General features: G+C 39.5%; 1 protein-coding gene across 1 annotated transcript in view; it reads left to right on the top strand.

Moving 5' to 3' along the window:
• CCDC85A (coiled-coil domain containing 85A) overlaps positions 1 to 19410 on the top strand; it is a 359555-nt gene extending 340145 nt beyond the window's left edge. Inside the window, exon 3 of the mRNA XM_089669226.1 lies at positions 17838 to 19410. Within this exon, the coding sequence (XP_089525352.1) occupies positions 17838 to 17887 (50 nt within the window). The 3' untranslated portion in view covers positions 17888 to 19410. The remainder of the gene's footprint in view (positions 1 to 17837) is intronic.
• The last annotated feature ends 4963 nt before the right edge of the window (positions 19411 to 24373 follow it).

The raw sequence follows: 24373 nt of genomic DNA, 5'->3' as shown, positions 1-24373 counted from the left end.
CCACCCTGTGCCCCAAGGGCTGCTTGCAATCCTTGGCACTTATCATGCAGTCCTCATGTAAAGTGTCTCCAGGAAATGACTGTCTCTTGAAGCATGTCCCCATTCTCCAACAACTCCTATACCATATAGGGACTACTTAATTTTTGATCCCTCAGTTACCTTCTTCCGCCAGCTTTTTTATTAGTGGAAGGGGCGGCTAACAAGCTCATAATTTTTCATCAGCAGCAGTGGTGCTGTACATTCTTTCATTCTTTTTTTACCAGTATTGTCAGTATACTATGTGCTTCTCCATGACTTTCACTTGACTGCCATGACTTTCAGTCCCACATCGCCATTCATTTCTGGTAATATTGCACCTTTGCTATTATTGACTTCCTGATTTTGTTGTTTGTTTTGACTTTTCTGGTAATAGTGTACTTATCCTAACAAAGCCGTGCTTTTAACATTGTATCTCTAGTTATCTGTTTCTGCAACAATGTTATTTGGCCTCCAATTAAGGATTGTAAACCAGTAATTTCAGTACAAGCTAAATGTCATCAGTGAGTCATATGATAGTTTAGTGTTAGGAGTTAAGCTAGAAAATAGGTTAACGGTTAAATTATAGTTGTTAATATAATCAGAAGTTATGTTTAAGGATTAAGTTTAGTCCTGAAGTTAGGTGGAGCAATAGAGTTGGATTACGTTTTTTACTAGGAGATAACTTTGACCGTTACAGGATATTTTAGGCAGTGGTTTCCGAACTGCAGTCCTTTGCTTGCCTTTCTGGCCCTTGGGGTACTATTTCTTCTGCTGATACCAATCACTATTCCTTCCACTGACACCAATAGTGGGGCATAAATCCACCAACTGAAACCAACAGGATGGAATAATTCCTCCCGTTATCACCAACGATGGAGCATAATACCTCCCACTAATGCCAACAAGGAGACATAATACCTCCGACTAATAAAAATGATGGAGCACTATTCTGTCTCCTACTGACCACAGGCACTATTTTTTTCTTTTTTCCACCACTAACAAGCTTGCGACATTATTTGCTCCTACTTATGTCCGGAAATATTCTACTCCCACTTGTTCACAATGCAACCCCCTGCTTTTATGTAATAAATGAAACTTTGTGTAAACCTAAAAACAAACTTCAGTCAATTGTAAAGTGTTTTATTCATGTTCAATTATGAATGTATTTTAATATAATATGAATGCAAGAGAACTCAAAACACCTGCTAATCCTGCCTGTGAGAGAGGTCTCTTCTATGAACACAATCAATGGGTTCATAACCATTGTAGCATTGTGTAGACATGCTCAGTCCACTTTTCATGGGTAACAGCAGAATAACATGCATAATAACAGTGAGCCTGTAGTCCCATAGTCAGCCCTGCATAGAAATCAGCTTCCAGGTTTTTTTTCAAAGGTTAATTGAACAAGCTGAAGTTAGAAGCCGATTTGCTGCCATGCAGAGCTGCGCCAGATTTTGTACTCTCCAGTTTTAGTAAATCAACCCCACTGTCTAGTGCAGTGTTTCTCAACCTTTTTTCAGTCAAGGCACCCTTTAAATTTATGGACAATCCTGAGGCACCCTTTAAAATTATGGACAGTCTTGAGGCACCCCATTCTAAAATGAGGTGCCTCAAGACTGTCCATAATTTTAAAAGGGCACCCCATTCTAAAATGTTAAAAACTATTCTAATAGTTTTATATAACTCAGCAACACCCACACATGTAGGACACCCAACATTAGAGGAGATTTATTCTTCCAAAGCAAATACACTTTTGAACACTGGTACTGAGTAGTATTCCAGTGTTTCTCTTCACTGTCAGTTTTTCTCCATCACTGAGCTAATGTGACCCCAGCACTGATGGAGAGGGCAGGGGAGGGTAAAACCAGGATGCTGTGCAGGCAGCTGATATCCTCCTTATCAACTGATGATGTCATTGGTTAGCAGGATGCTGGTGGCTAGAAGGTCGTAATGGTGCACAATGAAAACCTGTGGCTTTGTGTAACTAAAAGGCAAGCTTGTTGCATCCACTGGCTTGTATACAAGTTTTGGGTAATTTGTATACATTTTGCCAAGGCACCCCTGAAGAAACCTCAAGGCATCTCAGGGTGCCTGGAGCTCCCTGGTTGAGAAAGGCTAGTCTAGTGCATGTACAAGTAGTCTCTACTCCCACACTTCAGAGCCAGAGAACACTGTGCTCAATAATTGTCATGTGGCTGTTTTACTATTGGTGCTCAAATCCCAACAGTTAGTACATCTATCAGGTGCTAAAGGGCTGTAACCACATATTAACACTAGAAATTCTGAAGGAACCCTCTGCACACTGGTGTATACCCTTTCCAGCAAACTTTTCAATAAAAATTAGGGATATTTAGTTCATACATATTGCAATACATGTTTAAGCTGGCCAACTACATCAAAGTAATTCCTCTATGGCCAGTTCTACTCTGCTCTGTCTACGCAAATGCTATTGTGGACATAATGCCAATATAGGGGAAAAGGTAAAGTGGGGGAGATCTATTAGGTTTAGGTGTGGCTACTGACCCACATTGTGGGTCTACACTAGGCAACTTTGCCACATGCAGTTCCAATGCAGAGACAAGTCAATTTGCCTAGAGTCCTATAAGTTCAGTTCACACCTCTTTGGTGCAGTGAGGATAATATGAAAAATCCTTTCACAATCATATTGAAACCTGCTCTGGAACTTTAACGTGACCGATATTTAAGGAAGCAGAGACAGATATTCCATATCACTTTTTTCAGGATGTATATACCAATATACTCTGTGAAATGTGTTTTTTTTAAGCTTTGAACAACTGCTGTAGATTTTGAAAAACTTGAATTAAGATAAAGTTAGTAGATTTTCAGGTTTTAGCACAGATTCTGAATTTTCTTGATAACATTATCAGTTCACTGATTGGTTTATTAACTAAAATTTTTATTTGACATTCATGGGCACTGGTATGGAAAGCTCAGTAAAGGGCATATTGTTAAAGAGCAGGCTAAATTTGCTATATACTATATTAGCATCCTTTAACTGGAATGATAAGAAAATATCAGTCTAGTCTCACTTTAAATCATATAAACATTTGACAGATTAGCAAACTTTAATGATGTGCCTCCTGTGACCTTCAGGGACAAGACTAAGAAGCACGAGTTTATTAGTTTTCTTTTAGAAAAGTTCCATTTAAGCCCTTGCTTAGATATCTTTTGAGATATTTACACTGAATTTTCTCTGCTGATTGCTTACTGTGCTGGTTGACATTAAATATGGTAATAAATTGTACCCTCTCCCAAGAGCACAAATGAGAAAAATATTCATACTTCAGGGTGAGAAGAAAGCAAAGGCTATTTCCATAAGAGAACATGTGCTGGTGATCCTGAGGCCTCTTACAGCCAGTATTAAAAAGTGTGCTGTGGAAGTAATGATACTAATACTTCAAATAAAAGAGAAGTGTGTGCTAGACCCTGGAGGAATTCATTAACGTTAAAATACATATTCATGGAAAAGTTTCTTTTGCTTTCAGAGCAGTTACTGTTTTCAATAAATAGGGACATTTTGCTTTGAAGCTACACATACCTTGCAGATTTATTTATTACCAGTATGTATACAGCGCAGATAATTTACTTTATATACAGTGCATTCATATTGCTTCCTGCACTCATGAAGCTGACAATCTACGGGAGGAGCTCAAGGAAGGAGTTTAAGATCCAGTCCAAACACAGGACCGAAATGTAACTGGGTATTTCTCGAAATACCAGACTTGCTGCTCGTTCAGTGGGAGCAGAATGTCATAGCAGTATTTCTACCACTACTATATATGACAGCTTCTTTCCTCTCAATGGCTGTTAAGGAAGCTGCTGGTGCCAGCACTTGCTGTGTCCTTAGCAACCAGTGATTTTATACTATGTACCCCTTAGTTATTCCCATCTGGGGGCCCTCTTATTGTTAACCACTTGCCCTCCAGAGGAATTACCCCCCTTCCTGACCAGGCCATTTTTTGCATTATGGCGCTGCGTTACTTTAACTGACAATTGCGTGGTCATGCAACACTGCATTCAAATGAAATTTACGTCCTTTTTTCCCACAAATAGAGCTTTCTTTCAGTGGTATTGGATTTCCTGCGCATTTTTTATTATTTGCGCTATAAAAAAAAAGACAGACAATTTTGAGAAAAAAACAATATTTTTGACATTTTGCTATTAAACATGTCCAGTAAAAAAATTTTAAAAATCAAATTTCGACATAAATGTAGGCCAAAATGTATTCTGCTACATGTCTTTGCTTAAAAAAAAATCCCAATACGTGTAAATTAATTGGTTTACATGAAAGTTGTAGCATGTACAAATGGCGTTCTTTATACTGGGATTTTCTTTTTCTTTTTCTTTTTTATGTAATGGTTGTGATCAGTGACTTATAGCGGGACTGCAGTACTACGGCGGGCATTTTGACACTGGGGAGAACTGACATGGTGTCACTGACATCCCCAGTGACACTAATACAGTGTGCAGTGCTAATAAAAATCGCTGACACTGTACTAATGACACCGGGCAGGAAGGGGTTAACATGTGGGGCGATCAAAGGGTTAACTGTGTGCCGTTTTTCATATTGGGCTGTGTTTGAGCTTTACTGTAAGCACACTGATTTACAGCCGAGGCACCGGTGATTTACAGCCGAGGCCATGAATGGCAGCACGTGGCTCGCTCATGCCCCCTACCCAGAAATGCAAAATCATGTGTGTGTGTGTGTATATATATACATATATATATATATATATGTGTGTGTGTGTGTGTGTGTGTGTGATTTTGCACGTCTGTGCCACCCTGTAGCAGTACTTCTGCTATAGGGCATACAGGTAGCTGTTAAAGCCCCCTGCCTGCAGGACACCACAACCACCAGGCCAGGGTTTTGGTAACAGGCCCTTGTCCTCATCAACATGGGGACAAGGTGCTTTGCCAGGGGAGTTCCCTCTGGCAGGGTAACCCCCATGTTGGGAGCATGTTGCCTGGTATGGTTTGGGTTTTGGGGTTGGCATACGTTCACCCCACCCCCTTACCTAGCCTGTCAGGTTTTTTGTTCACATAAGGGTCTAGTATTTCGTTTTGAGGGGGAACCTCACACTTTGTTTTTCCTGTTTTGTGCATTGGGTCCTCCTTAACATCTTTTCCAGACCCTAATCTAGGCTAAGGGTCTGGTATAGATGAAGGAAATCACATCTGCTTTGTTTACAAGTAGTAAGCAGCTGGGAGCTGTCATTTTCCTGCATTTTTTCTTTGTAAATGTCAGTTATGCTGCAGTATTATACATTGCACAGTCACTCCACTTCACAGGGAGGTTCAGGGCATCCCCCAGACATGTTATTTAAATTATAATAAGTTAAATTATAATAAGCTATATTTTAATATTTCATTTAAATCATGGTTACAATTTCTGCTCCCCACCAAACTGATTTTTTTATTCTTAATTTGTTTGGTTTGGTCATGTTCCCTAGGTCAATGACTTTGGATGATGGGATTCTTATATATTTTTAACCAAACAAAAGTGTTTAAATTCCGACTGCTAGCTCAAATTTGAGGGGTTCACAGAATGCATTGTCTTGACACTTAAAGTACTGTGTATCTGAACCCTCACTTTGTAATACAACCCACTTCAGCCCCAAGCCATTTCTGGCACGTTTTGTTTACATTTTAAAATCAGTATTTTTTGCTAGAAAATGTCTTAGAACCCGAAAACATTATATATTTTTTAAAGCAAAGACCCTAGAGGATAAATTGGTGGTTTTTGCATTTTTTTATGTCACACAGTATTTGCGTAGCGGTTTTTCAAACACAATTTCTTGGAAAAAATACACTTTTTTAAATTTTATTGCAAAAAAATACAATACATAACGCACTTTTTTTGCAAACTATAAAAGATGATGTTACACCAAGGAAATAGAAACCAAACATGTCACAATTTAAAATTGTGCCCGCGCGTGTGATGGTGACAAACAATGTAAATTTTACTATTCATAGGCACTGCTTTAAAAGCCTTTACTATGAGACCCCAAATCCCTCCTCCAAGATCAATGTTTTTAAATGCTTTCAGATTTTTAAAAATGTCACAGAAAGTTTCAGAGTAAGCCGGAAATGATGTCAGATCATTGATTCCGCTTTACTATAAAGGAAAGTCGATCAAAGCTGAGTGCCGGTATAAGTAGATTGCTCTCTCAGAATGTGAACATTCACTGTTTAGATCAAGTAATTGTTGGTCAAAACAATGTTTTTTTAGGCCCTATGTGTGTTGCTCATAAAAAAGCAGAGTAACTGCTTTACCTTCGTATGTCTCTTCATATGGTGACATTTCCAAGAGTCTGGATCAAACAGGAAAACAAGTAATGCAACAGTAACCCTGTCAAATTAGTTGTCCTTGGAACAAAGCAATTATAAGCACAATATAAGTCATTGGTCATAATTCAGATCTCATACTGTAAGCCTGAAGCTAAGCTCTTGATGTGAACAATACATTAAATGATGTGTGTAGGTAGAAATCTCATTGTTGTGTGACTAGAGAAGGCGTGAGTCATATTTGTCATCATTTTGAGAAAAGAAACTTATTATTATTCATAGAACTTTTCAAATGAAATACTTGCTGAAAATACAACCACTGTATATTTTTTTTTTATTTTCCTCTAGATCAAAGTAAATATGTCTTGAGTGTTTTCATTATTTTAAGAGTCTCCAGTTTGTAGTCTGATCACTTACAAAAATGCAAAGCAACCATAGATGACTAATCTTAGGGTGCTCTAATGCTCCACTTTCTATGCCAGTGGCACACTGTGGCACACTGCATTCACATAATTCAATAGTCTAAAATATTTTTTTTTATAAGTTTTATCCTTTGGGAGTGTTTTCATTATTTTAAGAATCTCCAGTTTGTAGAATGATCACTTAAAAAATGCAAAGCAAGCAATCTGGGGTGTTGTCCAAAGGTATGTGTAAAATATGGGCAGATTGATACACTGATTATCTTCCTCTTCAGGTAACTGGTAAGGAGTTCCTTGAACCCCGTACCAGGTCACTTTCTCACCACTAAGCAGCCACCGGCTGGTTCCTCACTCTAGTCTCTCTGTCACTCTCTAGCATTTAGTTTGAAAGTGAGAACCAAGAAGGATTGCACTTTAGAATGGTAGTAAACTGCAAGGCATTTATTAATAAAACTTTCCATCCATTCCTTCCTTATTGTTCTCATTTTTATTGTTTGCAAGGGCTCAACGTCACCATCCATGCATTGTTTTGAAGTTAATGGCGCAGTCATATATTTCCATTTTAAATCTGACTGTAGATGACTGATCTTAGGGTGCTCTATTTTTCTGTTGGACACAGCAATCACGGAGATTGCTGGGTGCATGCTGCTGGGGGGCGCACGGGAGGGCTCGTTCAGGGAGGACATCATATGACACCCTCACAGAACTGGACAATTGCGTTGTAGCCGTCATTCTGCTATACCTCGGTTGGCAGGTGATTAAATCATTACTATGGGCAAAGGCTTTTTCCCTTAAAGGATAAGTACAGCCAAAGCTCTCGTGACTGTAATTCAACTGTGGATCACAATATGCAGTTCGTTCTGCACTCCTGTAACCCATTTTCAGCTGACAGCGGACTGAAGCCAGCTATCGGCTAACTTCACTCAGCTGGTCCCAGCTGGGGAAAGATCATGACCATAAGGTTGGGATCTACCCAGGAGCCTGGACTGGCACCTGACTTAGCCTTCTCAGCAAGCCACTGAGAGCTTGAGCCCACCGCTCCCACCCCTCCACAGCCCAGCACTCCAGTGAGCGCTGGGGGAGAAAAGCAGACAGAGGTGACTGACAGTCAAAGCAGCAGGCAATACTGAGCAATCATCTGTGTCAGATCAGTACTGAGCCTTATTGCTGGTGAGGGGGGGATCAATGCTGCATCCACCTAGGTAAGTATGATTTAAAAAAAATATTCCTTCTCTTTCAACTTATTTTTGCAAGTGTTTATTGTTATCATTTTTATATATATTTCTTGAAATCCTCCAATATTTAAATACATTTTAATGCTGCTGTTTTTTTTTTTTTTTTTTTTGCAAACTTCTCCCATTTTTTTTTTCCCTAAACTACACCATATTTTATGTGAGTTTATGAAAAATGTCCAGTGTAAGCATTATGACTTATTCAAACTTCTTTGCAACTTTTCACCCTTCATAAAAAGGTTGATTCTAAAGGTCATTTTGTAAAATTTTAAATAGCAAACATGTCATACTTACCCACTCTGTGCATTTGTTTTGCATAGCGCAGGCCTGATCCTTCTCTTCTCTGGTCTCCCGCTGGCGTTCCTGGCTCCTCCTTTTCTGCGAGTGTCCCCCTAGAAATCTGCTTCCCATGGAGTACTCGTGCAGGCTCACTCCCGAGCTTCAGTGTCTGAATCCATAGACACAGACAGTGGGACTTAGTCCCATCCCCTGCTCACTTGTCATTGGATTTGATTGACAGCAGCAGAAGCCAATGACTCTCGAAGCTATTGATCTGACCGATTTGGAGGGAGAAAGAGGAGGGAGCTGCTGCTCTAGTGTACAGTGGTGGATTGAGATCAGGCTGCGGTAAATATAAAGGGGGGGGGGGGGCTTTAGGAAGGAGCTGGATACAGAGGTTTTTTTAACTTCATGCATGAAGGTAAAAAAAAGTCAGCCTTTAGATTCACTTTAAGAGCTTGTTCACACCAGCAGTGTCGCCCAAAAAATCCCAATGCAAGGACAAGGCAAATATTGTATTAAAAAATAGTTTCAGTTCACACTAATGTGCTGCGTTGGTGTGTACTGAAAAAAAAGTCAAAAAAGAAAAAAAGGTAAAATAAAAAACCACAGATACATCTATGAAAAATTGCATTGCAGCGCAAGTTGAAACATATACCAGAGCATGAGCATTATATACCTGTCTTATGGTGTGAACAAGCTCATAACTTAAAATTTAAACATTGGCATTTTGAAAAAAATGTCAAAGACCAAAGTTGTAAAGCTATAACACCACTTTATATTTTTATATACAGAACTACACTGCATCTGAGCACTGCAAGCAAAAACACTTTTCAATTTTTAATACTCGTAAACTCATCCATCCATGTCTCCATGCTTTATTTTGCTTAGAAATCATTTTCAATACCAGCTCCTAGCATTTCTGTCTTAGGCCATGTTGAGTAAGGGCAGATGATTCAAGTAGCATTTACTTCCTGGAATCCATCTGCCCTTAGCTCAGGTATGCAGGCAGGAGGGTGTGCTTAGCTGAGAAAACTGCTCCTCCCTTACTGAAGACTCCTGGGATGTATTATATCATTTGCCTAGCCCTGAAAAACAGGAAGTAACTGAAGAAAAGTAAATAAAATATACTTTCAGATCTACTTACTTATAGCAGAATATGGATTACAAATATTTAATATTGATTGGGAGAATGAAGTTACACTTTAAAGTGACACTAAAGCTTTGTGTTTTTTTTTCAAAAATAAACATGTCTATACTTACCTGCTCTGGGAAGTGGTTTTGCACAGAGCAGCCCCGATCCTCTTCTTTTTGGGTGCCAGCCGACACTCCTCCCCTTGTGCAGTGCCCCCAGGGAAAGCTGCTCACCCTGGGGCACTGCTACGTGCTCATCCCTGAACCGCTGCTCTATGCATTCATAGGACACATAGAGCCGTGGCTCAGCCCCACTCCCTCACTCCTCATTGGCTAACTGCCTGTGATTGACAGCAGTGGGAGCCAATGGGCTCCCGCTGCTGTCTCAGCCAATGAGGAGAAAGAGTCCCCAGACAGCAGAGGCTGTCCAGAACATCAGTGGATCAGAGTGGACCCAGGTAAGGATTGGGGGGGGGGGGTGGCCACAGAAGGTTTTTTACCTTCATGCATAGAATACAAACCTCCAGCCTTTAGAACCACATTAAGTTTCAGAAATTGACATTTGAAATGCACACTTCTTTTTAGTCCAGGAGATTTTAAGTATTGGATTGTATAGCAGTGTGTTAGTTAACAAGTTGATGAAACAACAGTTGGTTTGATTTCATTGCAGACCAAAGTTGAGAGGAGCGTTTATCATCATCACATATTTATGGGACTGTAGGCAATATTCTTTATTCTATAACAATAAAAGACCACAACTCTTATTGTTTGGTACTAACTTGGCCACGGCCATTTAATTATTGGTGTAAATATCATTCTTTATAATAACTCTTTTTTTTTACATATTAGCTTACTAATAATTGTAAAACATTTTTACTTAAATCAATATTACTCAAAACCCCAGCTTAGTCACTATGACTCAAGCTGTATTTATTAGCACAACACTTATCAACCATACGTATTAACCATACAGCTTTTTGCAATTAACATACTTACGTAATCTAGCATCATTTAATATGGTACTTACCAAAATTAATTGGACGCAACAAAAGAATGAGTGGGTGGGAGGGGAGCACCACAGAGATGCCTCCCAGGTTTCTGCTTTTTCCGTTAACGGACCCCCTTTTTATAGCCCTCTCCTCTCTTCAATTCTTCTTTCTACTGGTCACTTTTTTTCCAGGAATGTCCAGGTGTGGTGATGGGCTAAAAACTCCCAGTTTCTAGAATCTTCCCCATTATATTAGTATACCATGGGGGGGGGGGGGGGGGGGGGCTTAAAACTGTCCAGATCCAGTGTGGGCTAAAAACTCCTATTTTCTAGAAGCTTCCCCAATATATTAGTATACCATGGGGGGACTTGAAACTTTAACAGTTTTTTCTCCTCCTCACACCAATGGGGGGGACTAAAAACCCTACTGACCTTCTAGAGTGTTCCCCCACTGTATTTATACAGTGGGGGAACTTGAAACTTTATTTCCCCTGCCACAGTCTCATAAAAAAGGGGGGCCCCTATTAAATCCCCCTTTTCTTTTCCTATTCTAACTACTATTACTCAGTTTGTGTACTTATGCACTTGGTCTGTTTTATAGTGATACAATAAAACCTAAAACCTAAAAGAAAAACATCAATTTTCTTCTTTTCATAGAAATTTAGATGTATATAATATCTATGTACAAGAGCAGAGCCAAGCTAAACTCGTGGCTTTATTTTAGTCCTGTGCATAATAACTATGGTGTCCAGAACGTGGCTTTCTACAAATCGGCCTGATGCCTTCGAAAACCTCCTTTATTTTGTGTTCACCTACCAGAGATCCAGTGTGCTCCTAACTTCATGTTCATGCTCCCAACACAATGGCTCTGCTGCACTGAAACAAATGTTGTTGATACTACCCAGTTATCCGCTACTGAACTCCAGAACACTTCCCCCTCTCCTTATTTCCATATTATGGGGACGGGTGTCCTGTAGTCCACACAGGAGAACTTGGCATAGCTGACACACTGTGGGCAGAGGCACAGGATGTTAGGTGCTGGTTAGGTTCTGGCAGATGAACAAGTATTTGTAATCATCCACCCTTGACCAGCCAGCAATGGGGGGGAGGGGGATTTACTAAAACTGGTGCACACAAAATCTGGTGCCGCTGTGCATAGTAACTAATCAGCTTCCAGGTTTTATTGTCAAAGCTTAAGTTAACAAGTTGAAGTTAGAAACTGATTGGTTACTATGTACAATTGCACCAGATTCTGTGTGCACAGGTTTTAGTAAATCACCCCCAATGAGTGTTTATTTAATCACCCCCTTTCTGTTATTAAGTGCTATGGAATGTAATATTCTAGCTGTATAAATATGACCCTTTTTGAACCTCTGTATGCATTACCAAGTGTGTACAGTGCTGCCATTACAGAGCAGAAAACAGAGGCAAAAGGCACAGAGCCAGTTGGAGCAGCTCTTTGTCTAGTGGCCAATCACAGCAACCACAAATGAAAACAGTTGTACTGTTTACATTGGAGAACCCACCCCTTCCCCTCACAATGGAAGGAGGATTTAATAAAAGAATCCATCCATTCATTAAATCCTCCAGGCTGCAACAGAGAAGGCTGTGATACAAGGTGTGTGTGTGTGTGTGTGTGTGTGTGTGTGTGTGTGTGTGTGTTTGTGTGTGTGTGGGGGGGGGGGATTTGAAGTGCCACTGACTATCCAATGTTGGGGGATTGTTTTGGAGGTGGATTACCAACACCTACCAATGATGGGGAAATGAGTCTAAATTCCACTGACCAGCAATGCTTGTGGGATTGTTTTGAGGGGGTTTAAAATCCCCTTGACCACCAATGGTGTGCAAAAGCTTTGGGTGCGTTTACATTGCCACAGGTTTTCAATAATGAGAGATGGTGTGTTTTCAAGTGCGACTAACCACTAGTGATTGTGTGGTTGTTTTGCTGGGGAGGGTTTAAAATGCTACTGACCACCAATGTTGTATGAACAAGGGGGAATTGATGGGCAATGATGCGTGGTAGGGGAGTTTAAAAATGCCACTGACTACCAATGATTGTGAAATTGTTTAACATTTATCCATGACATCTAGCCATTAAACACAATGCAATTTCAGTACTTTGTAATTTCATCTTCCAGGGAACTTTCAAATAACAGAAGATTTGCACTTGGCTACAGTGGGCAACTTTCCAGATGAAATGTACCTTAACCACCTCAATACCATCATGTTTCTTCATTTCCAAAAATTGTGAAAAAAATAAAATGGGGCCATTCTGGGTGTGTTTGTACTGTTCTGGTTCTTTTATTCTATATGATTTTTAACAGAAAGTAAGGGAAACAGCTTTTTTTAAATGTATTTTTCCTTTCTATAGTAAAAAATAAAAAACCTAGTTCTATAAATACTTGACCTGCAGAAAGTTTTACTCCCTTCATGACCAGGGCATTTTTTGCAAATCAGAACTGTGGTACTTTAACTGGCAATTACTTGGTCATGCAACACTGTATCCAAATGAGTTTTATTTATTTTGTTTTCACACAAATAGAGCTTTTTTGGTGGTACTTATTCACCCTGGCTTTTTTTTTATTTTCAATATATAAATCAAAAAAGAACAATAAAAATTAAATTTCTACTTCCTGTTATAAAACATATCTAGTAAAGAAATGAAAAAAAAATCTAATTTAAAATGTAGGCCAAAATTTATTCTGCTGCATGTCTCTGGTGAAAAAAAATCCCAGTAAGTGTATATTAATTGGTTTGTGTGAAAGTTATAGAATCTACAAGATATGGTATATATACTGGAATTTACGCCGCTATGATGCTATACTGGTTATGGTGGTGATCAGCTAATTATTGCAGGATTGTAATAGTGCGGCTGGCAATCTGGCACTAAAAGACCCTCTCTCAGAGGTACTGTGATCAGATATAATACTGTACACTGTCACTGTACTAATGACACTGGCTGGGAAAGGAATAGGGGAAGTCAAGGGGTGAACTGTGTGTCTAACAAGTGTAATGTGTGTAGTAGGTTCTGCTTTTAGAACTGGTTGTGTTTTCTCTCTGCTCTGCAGAGTTTGAGTTGTGTTTGTAAATCATAGGATATAGTGCTGTGATTGGCTACAGCTGATCAGCAGTTCTTAGCCATAAATTATTGTCTGCTGACAAAGAACTGCTGTACAGTCATCAAAGTCCTCCGGCGCTTAGGTGAACCTGTGGCTAAAGCTGCGAACACCTAACCATATAACAATAAAAATGGTCAACCCAAATTGTAAATTGTGGTGCTGCGCTAACAAACTATATGTGAACCCCAATACGTGATATTCAGTAAATGGGTAAACAATATCCGCTTATAAAACAATTAAATCAAAATATGACATATACCCCAAAATATACCTCTACACCTTCTCTACTGAGTACATAAACAAAATATTCCACACATACATACACAATAATTATACACATATATTGAATGCAGTGATGCCGAATGAACTCCTGAACAGCAACACCAGTGAATAAATAAAGTGACATAAACACATGTAAACATTACATGCCCTGGATAAGCAGGTTGAAAGAAATAATAGTGATCCCACTAGTGGATAAAATTCAAAGTGAGTCAGTGAAACCACTCCTTGTGGTAAATATGAGAGAAAAAAAAAAGGAAAAGAGGAATCAAAAAGGTAAACGCATGTATATGCTCAAAATGATGTGGTGACACAACTTCCGACGTGCTGACTCAACTTCCGGGGTGGACGCCATCTTGGAACTCTTATTGAGGTCAATGTATTAGTACACCCACAGCATGTGGATAGGTACTAAAAGTTATATTTTCAAGTTAAATGTGAGAGGAATTTGCTATGTTTTTATCCATTTTGAGTCATTAAACGTTAATACACTATGGGAGCACTTTGCATTCTCTTTCTGGGCAAATGAGGAGCTATCACTAGGACCACTGAGAGGAGGCTGTATGTGGGACCTAGGCCATCAGAGAGGGAACTGACATCCGTTGGAGGGAGTCCGGGTTCCAGACCGGTGGTATTTGATTGTCTAAGGCGTTTTGACCCTGCAAGGTCACCGCATGGAGGTGAGGGGCCATTGCACCTAGAGTGGGATTCATAGTATCCTGTTGCACAGTTTGGTGATCACAGGACTACAGTACACCTCCACAATTTGGATGGTTCTGGACACTTTTTTAGATTGAACACTTATTTATTTATTTTTTTCACTTTTTAGGACACGATAATTTTTTGTAGTTTTTGGTTTCTGTTTATGTTGGTGGGTGGATTATCCACTGTTGATTTATGTTTGTGGATATGCGGAAAGTGTGAAGCACTGTTTGAAGTCACTTATTTTCACACTTATTCAGAACCCCCATTTGGGGTTACAAATCATGTCAGTATCTATAGGCATTTAGCCTATTTTCTTTGGTGTTCACTTATCCCAAATAGGGGATCACTATCATTTATTTAAGTGATTGTTAATGATTTACAGGCGGTGAGCCTGATTTTCTCTTTCTTTCACAATTATCACCATTTGTGGTTTCATGGATCCACTGTATTTATCCCATAGTGGGATCACTGGCATTGTTTAGATTCACAAATCATTTTGAGCATATACGTGTGTTTACCTTTTTGATTCCCCTTTTCCTTTTTTTTTTTCTCATGTTTACCACAAGGAGTGGTTTCACTGATTCACTTTGATTTTTATCCCCTAGTACAGGGGTCCTCAAACTTTTTAAACAGGGGGCCAGTTCACTGTCCCTCAGACCGTTGGGGGGCCGGACTATAGTTTAAAAAAAAAACTATGAACAAATGTGGACATAGTACATGAGATGACCAAAGACTGCAGACATAGTACAGGAGATGATCAGAGACTGCAGACATAGTACAGGAAATGACCAGAGACTGCAGACATAGTACAGGAAATGACCAGAGACTGCAGACATAGTACAGGAAATGACCAGAGACTGCAGACATAGTACAGGAGATGACCAGAGACTGCGGACATAGTACAGGAGATGACCAGAGACTGCGGACATAGTACAGGAGATGACCAGAGACTGCAAACATAGTACAGGAGATGACCAAAGACTGCGAACACAGTACAGGATGACCAGAGACTGCGGACACAGTACAGGAGATGACCAGAGACTGCGGACACAGTACAGGAGATGACCAGAGACTGCGGACACAGTACAGGAGATGACCAGAGACTGCGGACACAGTACAGGAGATGACCAGAGACTGCGGACACAGTACAGGAGATGACCAGAGACTGCAGACACAGTACAGGAAATGACCAGAGACTGCGGACACAGTACAGGAGATGACCAGAGACTGCGGACACAGTACAGGAGATGACCAGAGACTGCGGACACAGTACAGGAGATGACCAGAGACTGCGGACACAGTACAGGAGATGACCAGAGACTGCGGACATAGTACATGAGATGACCAGAGACTGCGGACACAGTACAGGAGATGACCAGAGACTGCGGACACAGTACAGGAGATGACCAGAGACTGCGGACACAGTACAGGAGATGACCAGAGACTGCGGACACAGTACAGGAGATGACCAGAGACTGCAGACATAGTACAGGAAATGACCAGAGACTGCGGACACAGTACAGTAGATGACCAGAGACTGCGGACATAGTACATGAGATGACCAGAGACTGCGGACACAGTACAGGAGATGACCAGAGACTGCGGACACAGTACAGGAGATGACCAGAGACTGCAGACATAGTACAGGAAATGACCAGAGACTGCGGACACAGTACAGTAGATGACCAGAGACTGCAGACATACAACAGCAGCGGGAATACTGGGCCAGCCGCTCCATAAGACGCACAGACATTTCCCCCCAAGTGTGTCTTATGGAGCGAAATATACGGTAAATGCAGGACACCTTGTTGGGTCAGATCTGTGTACAATGTAAAGAGAGGGGGGGGGAGATAAGGGGGGGGGGGCGAGAGGGAGAGGATGGGGGGGTAAAGAGAGAGGAGGGGGGGGAGAGAGGAGTGGAAGGGGGGGAGAGAGAGGAGGAAGGGTGAGAGAGGAGGGGGGAGAGAGTGAGAGGAAGGGTGGAGAGAGAGGAGGGGGGAGGGAGAGAGGATAGAGGGGGGAAAGAGAGAGGGAAGAGATTGATCATTTACTGCACTTATCTAGGGTCTGTGGCTGTGATACCCAACATGCAGCGATGGAGTCTCCTCTCTTGCTCCCCCTCTTCATGGTCAGCTCTAGGCTCCGCCCTCCGGCCATGACGGTTGCATGCACTGATCAGAAAAGATGGCTGGCTGGCTGCAGAGAGGCCAGGTGAGTGGTGCGGGTTCATAAGCTGAGCCCACCTTCCCCTGTTCTAGAATTGCTGATCCCGCCCTCCTACCTCCTGCCCGAGCCCTGCCGAGCTCTCCCGATCTGCCAAACCCTCTTCCCTTGCCTCGCGGCAGATACGCCCCTGCCCTGCAGGCCGGATAAATGTCCTCGGTGGGCCGCATGTGGCCCATGGGCCGTAGTTTGAGGACCCCTGCCCTAGTGGGATCACTATTATTTCTTTCAACCTGCTTATCCAGGGCATGTAATGTTTACATGTGTTTATGTTGCTTTATTTATTCACTGGTGTTGCTGTTCAGGAGTTCATTCGGCATCACAGCATTCAATATATGTGTATAATTATTGTGTATGTATGTGTGGAATATTTTGTTTATGTACTTACTTAGTAGAAGTGGTGTAGAGGTATATTTTGAGGTATATGTCATATTTTGATTTAATTGATTTATAAGGGGATATTGTTTACCCATTTACTGAATATCACGTATTGGGGTTCACATATAGTTTATTAGCGCAGCACCACAATTTACAAAGAAATACTGTAGCCAGTGACAGTGTGAATCAGCAGCATGCCCCATTAACATGGGCAGGCTGGATGACGTACATTTACATGATTCAGCTTGCCCAATGCCTCCCGAATGCAGTATATGTACTATGGGCGGGTGGAAAGTAGTTAACTGCCCCCCAAAAAAAGCTCTATATGTCTCAAAAATTATATAAAATTAATTTTGGTACAGTGTTGCATGACTGAGTACATGTCAGTCATACTATCACTGCACTGAAAACTGAAAATGGCCTGGTCAGGATTGGAGTATAACATGTTGTTGTTGAGGTCTTTAAGCTGATCAAGTAGCTCATCCTTAGGTTCAAAATGCAAACCGTGTGAAACAAATGCAAAGCCTCAGTTTCAGATAAGACCAAATATTGTCAAGGTGGCCAGATTTGTCATCCAGTGTAAAGAGTGAAGGATTTTTTGTATTTTGAATTCAAGAAGAAGACCTTGCGGCCATCAATATATTTAATTTGATGTAATGACATGCTGTGTTATGATCTTTGCAAGGTTGCTGACAATGCAGAATAATGTATTTCACTTCTCAGCAGGCTGAAACTTTTGTGTTTTCTTCTTTTTCAGGCTGTGTGGAGGAAACTTGGAGATGCTGCAGGTTCATGTCCTGGAATTAGACATCTGTCTGGAAGTCAGTACAAAGGACCAATGTAGTACAAGATGACTATTTTCTGCACCCTTACAATGAAAAAGAACAGAAAAATGACAATGAAAGATTCTTAAAGACGATTTACAAATGTTATTTCCCAGAGAGAGTGACATGTCTGAAATTGTCTCTGTATAGGTTAATTACGTGAAAATGGCACAATTACTCTAACATGATCTTTCAAAGCTGCATATATGTCCTTTTGAAATAAAAGGCACATACTGTGTTTATAGCACATTATAAAAAATAACTTCTGATGATGGCACAGCTATTTAAAACCAAAAGGTAAATAGTGCGTTGATAAGAAATATGTTCCAGTCCAGTAAAAGTATATATATTATATATTACAAAAAAATATCTAAAAGTCTTTTCCTAGCAGAAAAAAAAGAAAAAAGTATTGTATTGCTGCAACAATGTTTAAATATTCTATTGTAAACTTAATCATGGTGTCTGGTAAACTTGACGTTACTAAAGATATGAGATAAAATATTAATTTATCATTTTAAAAATGTATAATGCTACTAATGTCAGGCACCTGGGATACTTTTCACATAAGATTAACAATATCTAGACCTTCTTACAGTATTATAAAAGCTTTCAAATTGTATATAAAAGAGGCTTCCTTTTTGTTTTTAATGGTATACTCAAGGGATGATTTGCTAAAAGGACTAACTTTTACATCAGATCAGTGAAGCTCTGTTCAGTTCAAAGTCTCAGGGCTGGATCAGTGACTAAGAGATTTTCAATCTTGCCTTGCAGTGTTGGATGTACTGATGGTGATTCCCACTTGGAACACCATCTGTTTGGAGTTTCTTTGTCTTCCCAATGTTTGCACATGTTTCTTCTCAATGTAGATCTATCTATCCAGGCTATGGATATTATGAGGCTCTATTCACAAATGCAGACAGTGTGAGTTCAGGGACACACTCCCATATCCGCATGGGTGTCAAATTGAGGGCAGTGGCTGTGTCCGTGCAGCTGCTTCATACCAAATTACATGAATGGGACTGCCTGCACGTGGATGAGTAGAACACATGTGACTGTGCACAGGGCATAACATGACCCTTGCAAAAGTGTACACTTAAGCATACCCATATGAATGAGTCCTAATATTTTCATGTTCTTAACAATTAGATAGGAAAAAACAAGCGCTTACTGACCTCTGTAGCTGAAGTCACTGTAGAACAATGAATCCTTTAAAGTATAACTCAAGGCTAAACCTCTAACGTAGAGAGGGATTAGAACACTTCTTGGGTTTTTATTTCTGCCTGTGGCCCCGTTAGGAAGTTTCACCATCTCTATTTATCCTGTTGTTTGTTGTTACCAATAGTGAAAGTTAGAGAAAATCCCACATTTTGATTTCTCACCAGAACAGAAAGAGGCAGAATCTTCCAATAGAGCAGTGTTTCTCAACTCCAGTCCTCATGGACCCCCAACAGGTCATGTTTTCAGGATTTCCATTATTTTGCACAGGTGATTTGATCAGTTTCACTGCCTTAGTAATTACCACAGCTGTTTCATCTGAGGGAAATCCTGAAAACATGACCTGTTGGGGGTCCATGAGGACTGGAGTTGAGAAACACTGCAATAGAGGATAGAGGATTTCCTTCACTTTGGAGGAATTTCTTCTCACTTCCTGTTGTGACTATGGGACAGGAAGCAAAGGGAATTCTCCCCAACTGGACACAGATGGCAATAAAATGTGATAGGGGTTATAACATTCCCTTCCTCTAGCCAAAAGATTTGGCTTTAGTTATACTTTACTTTTGTAGCATAGCTTCTTGGTTTTACTTTCATTCTGTTGTTAGCTCAGCTAACCCTACCAGCCGTAACTTGCCGACCTTCCAGCTATCTAATCTTTGAAATAAATACTTATCAGATGTCGAGGAAAATAGGGAACAACAACATTTCTGGGACCTGCTTTGAAGAACTTTACTTCTTCTCCTGAGAACTCTGAGGATTTGTTGCTCCACAGTAACTGTAACTACAGAGGGTAGGTTAATGAGATTTAGTTTTAAAGCATTTGTCAACTTCTTTATGTGTAAATATTTGAATGTCCATAGTCTGGCCTCTGCAGTATTTGGAATCATGCCAGAAGATTAGATAGGTTCAGTATACACTAGTCTCCTTATATTCTTTAGGTACAACTGAGGAAAGACAGTAGATTATAATGGTAGGACAGAAACTAATGTGAAGGCTTCTCTATATTCTGCAAAATACTACTTAATACAATGGTGCTAAATTACTGGGAATAATAAAGTGGAGCAAAAGAAAAGTGTCACTTTTGACCACAACAGCCAATCACATTTCAGTTGTCAGTTTCTAATGTGCAGTCAAAGTATTGGATGTGGAATGAAATCTGATTGGTTGCTATGTGAAAGATGCTTTCTTCCCTCCTATTTTCATCAGCCTCAATCGGAAGATAAGTACTATAGTAAAAACCGAGCACAGGTTCATTGATCTGGCATAAAAATAAAATCTTTTATTAATTGTCCTCTTTCTATGAAAATGGTGCTGCACAATCATAATGTGAGCATGCCAAAGTGCTCAGGCTTTCTTGTTATAATTTTATTTCCCTTAATTGTATGGAGTGAAGTATATCCTGGTTAGTTGTGTTAGAAGGTGCTAAAGTCATACCGTTTCTCTTCATAGGGTGTTGCAAAAAGAAAATTAAAAAGTACAATTCATTTCTTATACAATAAATTTGTTTTGATATTATTTAAATACTTTATGGAAAATATCGGGACCACTCTTGGCTTTCAAATGTGAAGTATAATTTCCAAAACGTTGAAAGTCCAAATGATGCTAATAATTTATAATTGTTTTTAGCTTTATTTTTTTCTGATAATTACAAGAAAAAACTAAATTTGCACTGCATTTATGGATATCAAGCTTTTCTTGCACAGCATTCATTTAAAGAAAGATTATCAAATAATCAAGCATGTCCTTCCATTATTGAACTGCTATATGCTTTTAATCCGATTGCCTGAGTATTGACCAAGAGGTGCCATAGATGTGTGTAGTTGGGTTTCTTTATATGTGAAAACCATTAGGTCGTGTGTAGTTAAAAGCTTTGATAGATGTTTGATGTGTTCAAACTGCTATGATAGTTTCTTGTATGAATGTGCAACAGGCTTGTTAAAATATACAGTCGTTTATTTTTCCACTGAAAATATATTATAGGAATGCAACAATCTTCTATTTTTGAATACACTGTAGAGCACATAGAGATGAGGGGCATAATTTGTAATTGATATTGTGCTTCTTTTTTACTTTTTGAATTTTTATAGCTTTATTTGTTTACTGCTACATGGAGTATACGCTATGTTAAGGAGTACATTTGGTGAAGCTATTCTTTATGTGCATGCATAGAAAAATGTTACTGTCTGACTGTGGAAAAACACCAAATTCTATAATGCTGTCTTTAATATGTCTGGGAAAGTTCTCATTTCTCAAGTTCATGGTACATCTGGAAGTAGTTGGTCACATTCAACTGAGCTTGTTCTGTAACATCTTCAACGTTACAGAAGAAGTCAGACTGATTGTAACTAAATACTACTGGCTGTTTTCTTACATTTAAAAAAAATGAATGAAAAGATTTGGTGGCTTGCTATGAATAACCTATTAGTCAGAGAGTGTGAACTTGTTCACATGGATTTCATCTGACATAGAAGTTCACATAGGCTTCGGCTTATATAGAGGTAAATGTTGGCAAAGCATTTGTAAAAGTCAAGGCAAGCTTCAAGCATTTTTTAAAGCTTTTAGGGATAACTTTAGCTCCAGTATGGGGATAATAAACACAGATTATTAAGTGGATCTTCACCCAAAATAAAAACGTATTCCCCCGACTTCTCCCCCTCTCCTTTTCTCACATTTTTTTTTACTAGTATCTTTGTCATACAAGCACTTCCGTCTCTCACATTAGTCTCCCTGAATTCTGCATGTGTGCTGATGTGTTACAGGTGAGCCTGCACATGCACAAGAGGTTTTATGTGCATGCGTACAACCACCAAGTGTTGGAACATGCGCGTGTGCAGAATTTTGGGCTGTGCCAGAACCCAAAAGCCAGGCAGAGCCCTTAGGCACATCCATACACACCCCCAGACTAATAGAAAATGGCAGGGTTGAAAGGGGTGGGGCTAAAGCTAAAAGGGTTTTTATAATTCCTTTTGATGACTGTCACTTTAAATAAGCTGTTAGCAGGCTTTAGAGAGTTAAGGGTGGTGTTTTTTAAAGTGATTTCTCAACAAAATAAAGCAAGGAGATATGGATATATGGATGGATGGGTACGTTTTCTTTGCCTATTAAAAATGAATTAAATAGCATTTTCAGTTTGTGGTGCTCAGATACAGTTTAGTTCTGCTTTAAAGAGTTTAAAGAAAACCTCAGTTCTGGTATGGAGAGGTTAAACACAGACTTTAATGAGAGTGCCGATTGTCAATTAAGAGACTTTAGTTCTGCTTTAACAAAGCTGCTGGATACTCATGTGAACGAGGCCATGAGGGTTAATGTTCAGCAAGATCAGGGAGTGCATTATGTGCAGAAATCCAAGCTGATCTTAACTAATAGGTACTAATGACAATGAAGATCAGCAGAGACTCCAGCTGGATTCTAATTAAAAAGCAGACCCAGAATAACAAGTATTAGTATGCTTTAAAGTAAGTATCTCCTTTTTCAGAAGTGCAACCCATTGGTCCCAATAATATAACGTAAATGCACTTTGTGTACTATTCAGTTAATTCAGTTTTTGTAGACAGATAGGTGATTTAACAGTACTGATTGGCATATTCAAGGCTTTGGACATCTTTTTATATCCTTTTCCATCTTTATAAAGTTCCATTACCTTGTTGCGCAGGACTTTTGACAGTTCTTTTCTGATCCCCATGCTTCAGTATCTAGCCTAGTCAGTGCTTCCACATAAGAGCTTACAAACACATTGACTATTTATACACTGACACTAATTGCAATTTAAAAAGCCACAGATGTGGAACATTAACCTCTAATTGGCATTTTAACCCGTGTGTGTCACCTTGTGTGTCTGTACCAAGGCCAAACATTCCAGGGGATGGAAACTTTTGATCACAGCCATTTGGGTGATTTCTGTTATCATTGTGATTTAAAATGGAGCCAAACAACTATTGGATAATAAATGGCTTCATATGATCATCATCCTTCAATAAAAGAGCATTTTTTTGGCATGATCAGTCATATTTTCAATATCAATGCCAACATTTCACAATTTCTGCCAGGGTATGCAAACTTTTGAGCACAACTGTATATACCTAAAAATAATTGTTGATGCCATCCTCACATTTTAATTCGCCTGCTATATGTTATTATATTTCATATTCAGATTTGTAAGATCTCTCTGGAGGTCATCTATATATCAGGGAATGTGGTTGGCATTCCTTAATAATGGTTGCTAAGATAAAATCAAGATAACATTTTAGAGAGCCAGCTTTGCTTTTTCTTATGAGATTGAACTTGACCCATAATCTAGCACCAAGAGAGAGGAACAATAACGCAAAAGTCACGAAGCAGGAAGCAGAGGATGCATATGTAATGAGCAAATATAGCTGTCCCTGCACACATTAGTGGACTTTAAAGAAACTTTTCTGCACATCAATAAGTGTATTTCCATTAAGATAATAACATTCACTTCTATAACTAGAGGTGCTATCAATTTCAGATCGTGGCCTTCTTTTAATAAATAACTAAGACCCTGAATTATCTTTTGGTCTGGTGTTATTAACCATTTGGATGTAAGGTAAATAATTGCATTGGTATCCAGTCATATTGTTGTGAGCAGTACATTCCACTCCAATAGGCATTAATTACAGCTGAGCATACATTTTTTATATATTTGAATTAGGGTGATATATTTTAGATTCATCAATTGGCCAGATGGTGCGTAGGGAAACGCATCCTTGTCCAGTATAGATCAATTTTTATGCTAACAATTTCCCTGTTATCATATCTTACCAGTAGTTGATCAGAGCGTGCCCTATTGAACAATATACAGTATATAGAAATTTCCTTTTTCAACAAATCTCTATATTTGGTAATTTAAAGGGGAAAATAAGAATGCAAGTATCCTTTTCCTGGAATGAGCAACAATCACTCATTGATATGGAAGTACCATTCAGTTCAGTTGTAGAAGGTGTGTTTATGAAAGCCTGGGCTCAGGAGAAGTGGTTGAGTAATGCTGGCTGTCAGTCAACCCAAAAGACTAGTGAAATCTACTGGCAGAGAGAAATTAGTGAGTAGGGGCAGCTCCGGATAAAATGTGGGTATTGCATCAAACACTTTTTTTTTTTTTTGGGGGGGGGCTATGTATTTCCTTTCTTTTATTTTTATTAGGGATTCTGCACAAAGTGATACTAAACCCGTAACAGTAAAATCAGTCTGTATATGCAGTAAAGCATGCTTGATATACTCTCTGTTGAACCGAAGGGGT

This window comes from Staurois parvus, unplaced genomic scaffold (genome assembly GCF_062004578.1).
Source record: "Staurois parvus isolate SC_StPar_1 unplaced genomic scaffold, SC_StPar_1.0 ptg000070l, whole genome shotgun sequence".
In the NCBI taxonomy this organism is placed as follows: Eukaryota; Metazoa; Chordata; class Amphibia; order Anura; family Ranidae; genus Staurois; species Staurois parvus.
Note: the sequence above shows the minus strand (reverse complement) of the source record. Positions and strands in the feature narration are given on the sequence as shown.